Source organism: Cucurbita pepo, chromosome 14 (genome assembly GCF_057944985.1).
Source record: "Cucurbita pepo subsp. pepo isolate OVF chromosome 14, ASM5794498v1, whole genome shotgun sequence".
Taxonomy (NCBI): Eukaryota; Viridiplantae; Streptophyta; class Magnoliopsida; order Cucurbitales; family Cucurbitaceae; genus Cucurbita; species Cucurbita pepo.
This window is the reverse complement of record NC_141811.1, coordinates 3,089,847-3,103,071: the sequence shown is the minus strand read 5'-3', so window position 1 is coordinate 3,103,071 and position 13,225 is coordinate 3,089,847. Positions and strand designations below refer to the sequence as shown.

The 13,225-nt window shown below is 34.2% G+C and overlaps 2 protein-coding genes across 2 annotated transcripts; one reads left to right on the top strand and one right to left on the bottom strand.

Moving 5' to 3' along the window:
* Positions 1-6,029: 6,029 nt before the first annotated feature.
* Positions 6,030-7,383, top strand: LOC111809970 (protein EXORDIUM-like 2). The gene has a single exon (XM_023696475.2). The coding sequence runs from the start codon at positions 6,088-6,090 to the stop codon at positions 7,009-7,011; it is 924 nt and encodes a 307-aa protein (XP_023552243.2). The 5' UTR covers positions 6,030-6,087; the 3' UTR covers positions 7,012-7,383.
* A 1,139-nt stretch (positions 7,384-8,522) lies between these two features.
* Positions 8,523-13,061, bottom strand: LOC111809971 (polyadenylate-binding protein 2). The gene is made up of 6 exons (XM_023696476.2): positions 12,908-13,061; positions 12,687-12,789; positions 12,087-12,157; positions 9,228-9,419; positions 9,010-9,140; positions 8,523-8,917 (listed from the first exon to the last, which is right to left on the bottom strand). Exons 1-6 carry the CDS (start codon positions 12,956-12,958, stop codon positions 8,869-8,871), a joined length of 597 nt encoding a protein of 198 aa, XP_023552244.1. The 5' UTR covers positions 12,959-13,061; the 3' UTR covers positions 8,523-8,868.
* Between the last annotated feature and the right edge of the window lie 164 nt (positions 13,062-13,225).

The following is a 13,225-nucleotide window of genomic DNA, read 5'->3' as shown; positions in this document are numbered from 1 at the left end:
TCTTCGCTCTTAGAAGCAAAGAGTAAGCAACGTGACCATGTCGTAGGAGATGCAGGAGAATATCGAGACACACAAGTGTCGAATTCAAATTCCAAATTCTGGGTATGGATCGTTACAACCCACACACGATGAAAAATCGGATTTATAAAACCTAGAAATTGAATCGAAAACGAGGGAAGTCGTGTCAATTATTGTAGAAAGTAGTTGTGTGGTTGAGAAGTTGAATGAATAATGTAAGTTCTAAAAATGAATTAACATTATTGGTGGATATGGGGAAGTTAAGTTATGTATGATTCATGAACAGCTGCTAATGTGGATTAGCTATGGCCTAAGCCAAGTGGGACGACAGCAAGATTCTTGTCGTTTCAACATCCTTAGGGTTTACAAATAAATGTACTTTAGGTACATACCATCTAAATTTATTCATTAATCCCCACAAAAATTGACATTTATTCTAACTTGGAATGCGACACCCCCGTTAATGCTTGCCACTTATCCTCGACCTAATGTGGGTCATATTTAAATTCTTAAACGTTTATATTTAAATTAAAAAAAATACATTTTTGGTCTCACAATGCTCGTAAATGAATCGAGATCATATCTGAATGAGAGTGATTTTGAATCTACGATGATTACTGTTAGATAAACGCAACTCTCCACAATGATATGATATTATCCACTTTGAGCATAAGCTCTCGTGGCTTTATTTTGGGCTTTCCAAAAACCCCTCATGTCAATGGAGATAGTATTTGTTGATTATAAACTCATGATCATTCCCTAAATTAGTCGATATGTTCTCTAAATTAGCCATTGTGGGACTTTCATCCAACAATTACTACATATCCCAACAAGATACAACTTTCTTTTCAGTGGCTCAAACAAAGAAACTTCAAAATAAAACGTGCTTGATTTTAAACGATTCTAGGTTAGGTAACCTCGAGAGAGTTTTAATGTAATTAAAATTAAAAATTATATGGATAGAACTAAATTTTTAATTATAAAATATTTCATTAAAAAAAAACATAAATTTCCCTCATAATTTTGTAGTTGGACCATACTAGAATATAAGCTTCTTATCCTACTTTTAATAATAATAATCTTTCCAATTATAATAATAATAATAATAATAATAATAATAATAATAATAATAATAATAATAATAATAATAAAGGGTATTGGCATCCAGCTCATTGCTAGTGCATTTGTTAAGGAAGAATCATGTATTAAATATAATTAATTAATTAATTCTTTTATTTATTAAGCATCAACTGAACCCAATTTATTAATAATTAAAAGCCTCGAAATTTTAATGGATAGAATTTGGACACATTTGGTGATTTAAAAATATTATATATAATTTATATTCTCACTTTTTTATTTTAAATTCATTTAATGTTTTTCTTTTTCGAACCTTTTTTTTAATTATTATTATTATTATAATTCATTCATCTTTTTAGGAAATAAAGTTTATACACACATTACTAAATCTGACCACTTTAATTTATAATATTAATTTGTACAAAATTTAATTAACATCATTTTTAATTTTTATTTTACTATTATCTCGAATATTACTTTATTTTAAATATAATATTTAGAAAAAAAAATATTTATTTATTTATTTATGTTGAAAAAGGTCAAATTTGGTAGACTCAAAAACAAATATGAACCAATAATTATCCAAATCTTTGAAATATATCAACCTTTTTAGACTTTCTCACACTCTTGTCCCTCAATTATTTAATTAATTTATTCTATTTATTTCTTTCACTAAATTTTTAAAAGGCCAATTTTTGTTTTTTTTAAGAGAATAAATTATAAAAGTTTTAATTACACTATAATTAAACTGTTTATTATATGAAAAAGTTATTATATTTTAATTTTAGAATATGTGCAATTTTAAATAAAGTTAAAAAAATATTTTAGGACACTCCGCCTTTTGACCATGTGGCCTAAGTGAGCTACCTTATGACACATACGTGTGTCACAGTGTGAGCGAGCGTGCTAAGATAAGTGTCTAGAGCGACTTCATTTGAAATGGGTTTTTCAAGGACAGTACTGGGCAACATGGGTGTGCCGGTATTGCGCCCCAGCCCACGTGTTAGAGGTTGCTGCATACACCCACTATCCGGTACGGTATTTGTAAATGACACGGCATGGACACGGGAGGCCCAAGGCCTTGATAGAACTCGGATGGATGGATGTTCCAAAGTTCCAATGAGATGAGCGACACGCAAGCCCGTTCTCGATGGCATAATCGAACGAGTTATGATGACCGACGACATATGGACCATGTCGATGGAGATTGAGATGACAAGATGAGATGCGATGTTGTATTGAGAGATCTTGGTCCTGAGCAGAGGCAAGGTCGAGCCGAATGACTTGGCCTAGTGTAGAGGGTGTAAATGATGAGTAAAAATCACGTCCAAATGAGAATGATCTTGAAGATATGAAATTATGATTAAAAAATACTTAAAAGAATTTATAGTTACTATCTCTATTAACAAGATACACATTTTTTCACTGACTCAATCGTTACAACTCTAAAGCGAAACGTGTTTGGCTTAAAGCAATTTTACGTTGATCGACCACTTAAAATTTGAAGAATTCTACGTTAAATGGTAGGGCAGCGTAGGTAGGTGCCCCGAAATGGGAGGCCAAAAGTGTGAAAAGAAGAGGGCAAAAGGGTGGGTTTAGAAAAGAATGGTAGGGTCGTCCTACATTGAATCAATGATACCAACAAAACCTAAAATCATTTCAATTAGGTGAAGCGTTGATTTTTAAGTGACAAAATTTGAGTTGTATGCATATAATTTAGCAGTCAATGATGTGACCTTTTCTGTTGGCAGTTTTTCGCATTGGCTCGGTTCGAGACTCCGCCTTTACAATTACACGAATAAGGTACAAGTCGGAATCAAACTGAAAATAATGCAAATCAAAGTACTATCAAATAGATGTGACAATCAAAACGAAAACAACATGAACTTCTCTTATAAAAAAAGGAACTCGAAAACGTTAAGCATCTGTTTATTTTTTACTTCTTATAAAAGTTTTAAAACTATCCAGACAGTTTAAATAATAATTTTTCATTGTTATATTTTTAAAATTATTATGATTAATACATCGTTCTTTTGTATATATTATATATATATATATATATATATATATATATATATATATTTTCCCATCACTTTCTCGAGAAAAAGGAAAAGAAAATTGGTGGGGTTCTCTTATAAATAAAGATTTGACCAAAAAGAAAATGATTGATTGGTTTTATATTAAATACTCATGCATGCACCCTTTCATGCTTCCTTCTCATGATTTCAATTTTAAAAAATAATATTACAATAATTAATGGATAAATTGTATGTATAATTAAAAATATAATTTTATTTAAATGTTACGGAAGAGGAAATAATATATGGTGACGATTTCTTCGAACGAATCTTCTATATAAAAACGTGCATAAGAGCGTGCGCAACATGAAGTGCTTGACTATTAATGACTAAGGCACTCAAATTAGGGTTTAATAATGGATGAATTTAGATGAGGTTATAGAGAAGTTAGGTAAAGGGATTAATTAGTTTACTAAAACAATTATTTGGAATTTTGAAATGCATACTCAAATTAGGTATCCTACCAATTTAATTAAAATAATTTCTCTTCCATTCTATTTTCAGTTGAATTTTAAATTTAGTTATTACGCTTTTAATTTTAAATTTATTTATTTTAACTGGTTGTAAAAGTAAACCAAACATTCTTTTTAAAACTGTGAAAATTTCTCCCCATTTTTAAAACTTTCAGAAAGTCTAATAAAATTTAAATAAGATCCAAATAATAATAACAATAATAATGATAATAATAATAATAATAATAGAATAAAAATATTTTTTTAAAGGCTATTTGAATAAAATTTGAAGACGACGTGACGTGGAAGGGTGGGCCAAAGGGAGTAGTTAAAACTTAATTTCCACGTGTTCACTGTAATAAACTTTTTTTTTCCAAAAAGAGTCAAATCAAGACGACGTGGAATTTCCAAACCATCTTGTCGGCCCTATCGACTGGGCCCCACCCAATTTCCAAATATGACCTCGTTTTTTTTACTGCTTGCTCTATATCACCCAAACTAACCCCGACGGTAAATCCACCGGTAAATCTCATGTTTCACCTTTTTTTTTTTTTTTTTTTTTTTTCTTTTTCCATCAATTTTATTTTTAAATTTGTACTTTCGTTCATAGCCATATTTATCACATGGTTTTGAACTTATTTCTACTTGATGTTCCTCATTTTTAAACTTCAAATTTAATTCAATTTCATATTTATTATTACCCAATTTTATATTATATTAAAATTTTCAATATAATTTCAATATATTTTTAAAATTTTTTGTTCCCAAGAAATGTGGGTGAAAAGGGAATATTCAGATGCGGGCACTCACATAGTGGGCCGGCACCGACCCCACGCAATGGAAAAAGAAGGCCGAAAGTTAGGGTTTATGTGAGAATGAAGCCGCCCATCCATTTAAACTTTGCGTGGACCCTCCCGCACTGTATAATACCTCCCACCCACCCAATTCACAATTTCCATTTCCCAAAATATCCCTAATGTTATAAAATTCAACACACAAGCTACATTTTGTTTATAATAATTACTTCGCTTTCCAAATTAGTTTCTAAATTCCAAAATTTCCTTTTTTAAAATTTAAAATTAATTATTGTTTAGAAATTTCAATGTAGAGGATATAATAAAAGAATTTAGCAATATTCTGTTGTTACTTTAGTTATATTTTATATAAATTATTTGAATTTATAATAAAAATGAGTTGAATTTAATGTATATTTTATAGAAGAATTGAATTTAATAAAAGGTAAATAGTAAGTGGTGGACAGATAATTAATACCCAAAAAGTAAGAAGGGAAGATAAACTCAGAAGCCTATAAATAGGAAATGGATAAAGCCCCACACCTTTTTTACTTTCTACTTTTCTAGGGGTACCCTAAACACTAAGGCCACTAATACAAATAAAATAAAATAGATTTTTAACTCTAAAAAAATAATCATAAATTTCTTAAATAGATAATTTACGAAAATATTATTAAAATTTTGAAAATTTAAAAGTATTCTTTTAGTTTAAATATAAAATAAAAAATTATTTAAGAAATGTAAAAAAATAAATAAAAAAGAAATAAAAAAAGTCACGCGTGACTTAAAATTAATCAAATTAATCCTTTCAGTGCAGTGTCAGTGTACGTACCGAAACCAAACCCCTCTCGATATTCGAGCCCGTTGTATTTTTTTAATATTTTAATTAATTATATATTTTTTAAAAATATAAAAAATAATAATTTTTTTTATATCTCAACCTTCCGTGACGCCATCCAATTATAGGGCCTGCTGCCCATGGCCCTCCCTTATACGCTACCCATCTTGCCCTTTTGGGGGACACCTGGTCCCCCACGGGTTTTCATTTTTTGTCCTTATTCCATTTTTATTTTTTTATTTATTCATTTTTAATTCTTTTTCAAACTTTGAATTTCATGTTAATCTCTATTACTTTTTTACTATTATTTTCGAATAAAATAAACTAAATTTATAATTTAAGTGGTAATTTAATTTATTCAAAATATATATAATTAGAAAATTTTAAGATTATACTAAAATAATAAGCAAAGAAAAAGGAGGGGGAAAATAGAGTAAGAAAAGAAGCTACGTGGACGGATTAGAAGGCACACGAGGGAAGGGGAGAGATCGGGTTATCACCACGTCTGATGCCACGTCAGATTCCGTAACCCAAGTTAGAAGGCACGTGAGAGTCACGCGCCTAGTAACTGGAAGAATCACCCGTCACGCGTTTCATTATAAGTCCTGTAAGTCCTCCCCGTCACAGCCTGGCAACTTCTTTTGACCAACCTAACGGACCAATCCAAATCGTCCACGTTTCTCCTTGACCGTGACGCATGTGTTACCCTTACAGCTGTCTCCTTTCTTCATATCCAAATGCTTCTCACTATAAATACGAATACCCATTTCCTTCCTTTCAATCCAATATCCAATATCTATTTATCTTTTTCCAACTTTGCCCTGAACATGGCTTCTATTTACCATCGTGCCACTCTCTGTTTCACTCTGTTTTTCTTCCTATCCTCTGCCGCCGCCGCTCCTGGTCTCAGCCGGGGACCGGCGGCGCTCGTCGAGCAGCAGCCGTTGGTGCTCGAATACCACAAGGGTGCTCTTCTGAAAGGGAATATCACCGTCAATTTGATATGGTACGGCCGATTCACAGCTTCACAGCGCTCTGTAATCGTTGATTTCATTCAATCTCTAAGCTATACACGAGCTCCGGCGCCATCGGCGTCTCTGTGGTGGAAGACGACGGAGAAATACAAGGGTGGGTCGTCGAATCTCATTGTTGGGAAGCAGATTCTTCACGAGGCTTACACTTTGGGGAAAAATCTGAAGAACCTGCATCTAAGGGCGTTGGCGACCAAGGTCAATCAGTTGAATTCGGTAAACGTGGTGCTGACGGCGAAGGATGTTGCCGTGGATGGATTCTGCCGCAACCGGTGCGGTACTCATGGGTCGGTTCCGGTGGGTCGGAGAAGCGCACGAACCGCTTATGTGTGGGTTGGAAACTCGGAATCTCAGTGCCCTGGGTACTGCGCCTGGCCGTTTCATCAGCCTATTTACGGTCCACAGACGCCGCCATTGATAGCCCCCAACGGCGACGTCGGTGTCGATGGAATGATAATCAATTTGGCCACCGTTCTGGCAGGAACTGTAACGAATCCTTTCAACGATGGGTACTTTCAGGGCCCACCAACAGCGCCGCTGGAAGCTGTGTCAGCCTGCACCGGGTTGTTCGGGTCCGGAGCCTACCCGGGTTACCCAGGTCAGGTTCTGGTTGACAAGGTGACCGGAGCCAGTTTCAATGCCCATGGAGTTAACGGACGGAAGTTTCTACTCCCGGCGATGTGGGACCCTCAGTCGTCTACGTGTAAGACAATGGTGTGAAGTGGCTGACGAAGACGACACGAGGCGGTGGATTGTGTTCTTTCCTTTGTATATATAATATAATGAGTGAAAAAATATGATCCCCGATAATGGGTTCGGGTGCCGTATGGTTGGGGAATGGATGAAACGCTGTCGTTTTGGGTGGTGATGTAAAAACTTGTATTTCGAAAAATGCACAGGGAATGAGAAATATAAATAATGCAAATTTTATTTAAATGAAAAGAAAAAAAAAAGGTTTAAAAAGCAAGTGATAGAAGCTTCAAGTGGGGAATTTAGGAGGGTTTGGTAATGAGAATAAAGTAGATTAATGATGGGAATACAGTGGAAAAGATTAGAAATTTGATGGTAATAAAAAAATGCTATTCTATCTGATACTAAGGCAATCATTAAATGTGGGATAAAGAGCTTATGGAATCATTATTTTTTAAATTTAGTGGGCAAAAAGAATTTTAAAGATTATTCGTTGAACAAACAAGGCAATTGATTTTCAATTTTCTTTCCTATACCCATCAGCTTTTGTAAAAGTTAAAGAAATTACTGCAGAATTTACTACTGAAGTATCTTCCTTCTTAAGCAAGATTAAAAGTGGAGCATTTGAATAGAGTGCTTTTTTGGTTCAACTATAATATTTTTACATCAATGGATAAGGTTATTTTTTAAAGAGCTTACAACACTGAAAAAGGTTATTCCAAATGTTAACCGAGCAAGAAACTGTACTTTTATGATTATTTGGTTTTTTTTTTAAAATGTTTTTTGTTTACAATATTGTTTTTAAATAAAAAAAAAATATTGGTAAGTAGATAAATCTTTGAGACAATAATGTCTAATTATCAAGTCAATGGTTACTAAAATTTGAGAATATGGAAAATCAAAGAGGTTATTAAATACACCAACCACATAAGCTTTGCTATTTAGGCTTGCAAATATTGAAGTCCTCAATGTTTTAAAACGTGTTTGCTAGGGAATAGTTTCCACACCTTGTTCCCCTCTCCAAACGATGTGGGATCTCACAATCCACCCAACCTTCAGGGCCTAGCGTCCTTGCTGGCACTCGTTCCTCACTCCAATCGATGTGGATCTCACAATCCACCCTCCCTTCGGGGCCCAACGTCCTCGCTAGCACACCGCCCAATGTTTACACCCTTCAGGACTCAGCATACTAGCTGGCACACCACTTGGTGTTTTACTCTAATACCATTTGTCACGACTCAAGCTCACCACTAGCAGATATTATCCTCTTTGTACTTTTCCTTATGGGCTTCCCCGTTAAAGTTTTAAAACGCATCTGCTAGAGAGGTTTTCACACCCTTATAAAACATGTTTTGTTCCCCTCTCCCACCAATGTGGGATCTCACGATCCACTCTCCTTCGGGGCCCAGCGTCCTCGCTGGCACTCGTTCCCTTCTCCAATCGATATGGGAGCTCTAGAAGATTATTGTTCTTGAAATCAGAACTTTTAAAACTGACCAAGCAGATGGGGCAAACAAAACCAAATAAATCTATGCACAGAATTGAACCAAAATAGCAAGCACTCAATATATAGAACGTTTAGTACCAGTATGTAATGGGTTCTATTTTTAGCTTCAAACACAATGCACAAAATTCCAAAGTGAAATACTTGAGAACATGAAAACGTACCTGCAGCAAGTCCAGAGGAGCCTTCTTCTATACGCAGTGATAGAGCTCGAAGGGATTGACCTGCGTCGTGCTTGCTCACACTCCATTTCTTTTAAACAGGAAAAGATCTCTTAAAATTATATCCAAACATCAATTTCCTTCATAAAAAAATAAAAGGGCATGCAGACACATTTAAGTACGATATCTCTAATTCAACAATGCCCCAAACAAAAATAACATTCAATAGTAGGGGCCGTAACGCGTTGGCATTCTGAACCTTGGGACTTTCCTGCAACAGAAAGAACTATGTTAAACGACTTGGAAGAGAGGAAGAGATACAAGCGGTCTGCATTGGAAATTTATATTCAATAATGATCATACCCGTATCCATATGGTGAGAAGAAATAAGGAGGAGCAACATATGGGCTCCTGGATCGAGCACCCATATACGGATTGGATCGGCGTGGACGATACTGCTTCATCCCAGGTATGTTTGTTCTCTTGGCAGTTACCTGCAACATACTTAAAAATTCATTTTTTTTCCAGTAGAAGAATCTTAAACTAACATTAATCTAGTAATATATAAAACTTATGTTAACCTTCAGTTGTCGACCATGCAGTTCTGATTCATTCAGAAGGAGGGCCTCTTGAACAGCTTCTGTCTCAAGGAATTCAACATACGCATAGCCCTTCGGTTGTCCAAACTTATCGGTGCGAATAGTGATTCTGTTTACAGTTCCACATGACTGAAAATGTTGCTGTACTTCTTCTGGGGTACATGAGTAATCCACCTGTTCCAAACGTAGCTCATAAACATTTGTCATACAACAAAAATCTAATAAAATAAGGCTCGCAGATTTCTATCAGTTAACTTATAAGATATCAATATTAGTAGAATGTAAATCACACAAAAAAATTTAATCAATAAAGTGAGGCAAACATTTTCATAATTACTGTGTGATAGTCATAGTCCATCACCCTGTAACGAACTGAAAATAAAAATTAAATTAATTAAAAAAAGTCAAGTCCCAATCGTTCATAATAATAGGTTTCTTTCTAATTCCAAATGGATATCCATATAAGAAGACAAGAAATCACCATGCAACTCTAATTTCTCCACATTTGTTCTCTTGAAAAATCCTAGACGACGAACAGTTTTTTTGACCAGTGACCATGATTATAAGAGAGTATTCATACAAGAATGAAAATGTAATAATGCAATAACACAGTAAACAGAAACCATCCAAGGAACTCGTATTCATCTATGGAAAGGAGAGACATTTGCTCCTACCAAACGACAGAAAAACAAATCCTAACCGGGTACTTCACTGAATGAGTCTAATTTAATTTTTAAAATTGAATTGTCCAATTGAACTTGAATAGAAGTTCAGATTAAAAACCTATGTTGGTTTCTGCTTTTCCCCATTTTGAGATTGAAGGTTAAGTGTGGGTGCTTGTGATTGGAGAACATTATTTCTATGTCTACTTGATAATTTTTTAGCAGGGATGTCTTTACGTTGGGCGACATTGGGAGTGTTTCTAGCAGTATTTTGGGTTGGTTAGATTTTGAACAATTTCAGTTAGCTATATAACATTTTTTGAACTTCAAATAAAGGAAGGCCTTAATTTTATACCCTATACAAGCAGAGTTTCAACTTGATGAAACTAAAACTTCAAAGTTAAAATTGACTGAGTGGGATATTTACGAAGGTAAAAATGAATATTCCCCACAAGTAGAAATAGAAACATAAAAGCTTCCCTAATTATGCCTTTTTCCTTTCCTTGATGGATTAAGGGAGGAGACAGGAAAATCAGAGATATTTGGAGGTCCCTCACCATAGATTGTAAATCACTTAAACAATCCTCGAACAGTGGTCACAAATGCTGGCTTCAACACAAGACAATAACATACCTCAGCGCCACAGCCAGTCCTCCTTAGTTGTGAATGCACATTACTTCCTTCAAAACTTGTCAAGCCTTCCAGTTCAATCAAGCAAACCAGTAAAACTTCTGCTGACTTTATCCATTGTCATACATACCCTTTTCTGGGCTGGTGAGTTTATTCTCTCTCTCCCTCTTTTTTTTTTTTTTTTTTTTACCAACTCTTTCCCATTACCCACATGGCCTCAAACTTGAGACATGTTAGATTGACCGACTCTGAGCCCACGGCCACTAAGCCAACAAGGCACGACTACATGATATTTAGGTATCTTTTCTCTTCTTGTTAACTCATCTCAACTTTTTTCTTCCATCACTCTTTTCAAAAGATTCAACCAAAACTATTACCCTCTTGAAAATTTTACACCTTATCCTTATACATTTTATCACAATTTTTATCCGCTCTTTCTTTTGGGACAGGACACTTTTTTTATATACTAGATAGCTATTTATAACATATCAGAGAATATCCGACTTCAGCAATAGGTAATCAGAAAACCTGATGAAGTAAGCCTAACCTGTAATTGCAGTCAAACATGGGAGTCAAATCAGGCTAGAAACACCGACATATACTAAAATTTCAAGCACAGTACAGAAATGGGTCATATATAAATTTAAAAGTAACTATCCACATTGAACTGAATTTATGGCAACAATCTATTTGGAAAATATTCATAATAGTTATTATAGATTTCAATGTTCTTAAAAGGCAGAACGATAGATAACAATACAATGATCCCTCCAAACATCTCTAAAATAGTACTGCTAGCAACCAACCACTTCAACATCCTCAAAATGTAAAGCATGATCCAACCTCTTCCTAAGAGATGAATGATATGTACCAAAAGAAACAACCCATGTCTACCTGAAATTTAGTAAATCTTTATGACCACACGAGGAATGAACAAACCAAGGAACGAAAGTTAGTCAGTTCAATCCATGTCAATAATTAAATAAATGAACTCTCAAAGAAAGTCATGCTAAAAAAGCTCTTTCTATTGTTCAATAAAGAATACAGCTCCAGTAAGTGGCTTCTCTTGCCAATTTACCTTCAATTATTGATAACTCCAATCCATTCAAAATATAAAAAGGACACCAAATACTTCAATAAGATTGCTCCATTTATCAAATCAAATGCATGGAACAAAAGAAAGACGAAAGGTTAATATTAGAGAAAGCTACAAGAAGAGCAAGTCTTAGCTCCCCTTCATGATGAATGACCTAAATAGTAACAAATCTAGTAAAAATAAGACGTAGTGCAAACTGTAAATACATATTGTTCAAGAATTTAACATTAACAGAGAGAATCCTTACACCCATTAAAATAAAGTTCAGCCAATCGTGTGGTATGAGTGACCGACGCAAGCGACTAAAGAAATATGCAAAAAAAAAAAAATATATATATATATATATATATATATATATATATATATATATATATATATATATATATATATATATATATATATATATATATATATATATATTATATATATTGGTCAAGGATAAAGAGATCGTACATTGCCAACAAACACTGACCGTGCATCCACTTCCTCCCTATTTGCTTGACTTGCAGCAGCACTTGCTGGATCTGGTAGTACAAAAAGTGGCTAAACATTTAACGGTAACAAACTGCTTGAACTTCTTTCATATGAGAGATATATTTAGATTAGAAACATGTACGGGATGATCAGCAAATAATAGTCTCCATAATTAGGTTCTCATCTCAAGGCAAACTTCTAATTAGAAACTACAACTTTGTGATTAAGATGAGAATGAATCGTCTCCAAGTCGGAGATAGTTCAAAAATCAGTTACTCAGTTAATGAATAGCTACAACAATATGAAATTCAAATGCAAGAGTCAGTTTTTTGCATGAGATCCAAATGCGCCTTCTTCAAACATTAAACATTTTCGACTTGCATCCAACAAAAAGACGACCTTCAGAATCAAACAAATACCAAAACTCGACTTACTTATTCAGTATTTCACCAAATAAGATCCAAGAAAGACATCGTAAATAGTAACACAACGAATAGAATCCAAGAGCCTCCATATCTCAATGACATTGTACAAAAACACAAAAGTAATTCACAAAAACGGAGAAGAGCATAAACCAACCTTGTACAGAACTCATTTCCTTCTCGACCTTGGCTTGCATCTCACGTAGAGCAGCAGCTTCATCTTCCATCTCTTTCAACCGCTTCTTCATGTCATCTAACTCCTGAAAACCAGGAGAAAAAAGAGCAATTAGGGTTTTTACACACCGAAAACAAAAGGATGGTGTATAAGAATCGAATTGAAAGAGAACAAAAAAAAAAGGATTAAAATGGAAGACGAACCGCAGCATCGTTGGTCTCCAAGCCAATCATGTCGACGTCTTCGTGCTCCATGGCTTCTCCTCCGCCCCTTCGTCTCTCCGTCTCTCTCCCCTTTCTCTCAAAGGGAGTTAACAGTAAATTTGTGTTCAACCCGGCTCCTATAGCTTACGCACCTTTCCCCTCTTTTAATGGTAAAATTACAGGTTAACCCTACAACTTTAACCTTTCGCCAATTTCGTCTTTAAACCTTTTTAATTCAAATATCTAATAAAATTCGTAAAATTTTCATTTCTGTCTCAATGATTTTTTTTTTTTTTTTTTTTTTTTTTTGGTAAATTT